The sequence below is a fragment of the Orycteropus afer genome, unplaced genomic scaffold, assembly GCF_000298275.1.
Source record: "Orycteropus afer afer isolate SDZICR_OR568_19922 unplaced genomic scaffold, OryAfe1.0 scaffold00002, whole genome shotgun sequence".
NCBI classification, from domain to species: Eukaryota; Metazoa; Chordata; class Mammalia; order Tubulidentata; family Orycteropodidae; genus Orycteropus; species Orycteropus afer.
Window position 1 is genome coordinate 6,462,718 of NW_006921589.1, and position 567 is coordinate 6,463,284.

Below are 567 nucleotides of genomic sequence, written 5' to 3' on the forward strand. Positions count from 1 at the left end.
CCGCCCTGAGCCGGCGGAGGGGTACAGGTGTCGCCACCGCGCCCCAGGCCTCAGCCACGCCCCTGATTCCTCCGGCCTAGCGCCGACGTGCAGCTTTCTGGGGACTGGCAGAGCGTGTAGGAGCTTGCGCTGGGCCGACGGGCGGGGCGTGGACTTTCCTTTCACTCTTGAGCCGAAGGTGACCTCGGGTTTCCCCCCAGCTCCTCGCACCCAGTCCCTATGGGTTCCTTGCCCGCTCCTGCGCAGCCAGTCCCCAGCAAGTAGCCTAACGAATATTCCTAAATTCCTTCCAAATTTGGCGTGATGCAGTCTCCCCAGACGTTGACCGAACTCCCTCGACCTTGCTCATGGACCGCAGAAGCTCAAAGTGGGCCCTGCGTCACCCTGCGCGTCCTGCCCCTGCCCTGGTGATGTGGCAACTGGGGAACCGTTTTAGGTTGGGGAGGAAAAGCGCTTCTGTTTGTTTTCTGTATTGAGAAAGATACTCCTCTCCTACGCCTTTTCTCCGCCTTGCTTCTGTTTAATGACACTGGGAAGGCAGAACTAGAACGTTCAGGCCTTTAGACC

At 59.8% G+C, this 567-nt stretch overlaps 1 protein-coding gene across 1 annotated transcript in view; it reads right to left on the reverse strand.

Annotated features, from left to right (window-relative positions):
* The window catches only part of SGPP2 (sphingosine-1-phosphate phosphatase 2), a 185,419-nt gene extending 185,070 nt beyond the window's left edge, over window positions 1–349 (reverse strand). The window contains exon 1 of the mRNA XM_007935630.1: window positions 321–349. Within this exon, the coding sequence (XP_007933821.1) occupies window positions 321–349 (29 nt within the window). The remainder of the gene's footprint in view (window positions 1–320) is intronic.
* Between the last annotated feature and the right edge of the window lie 218 nt (window positions 350–567).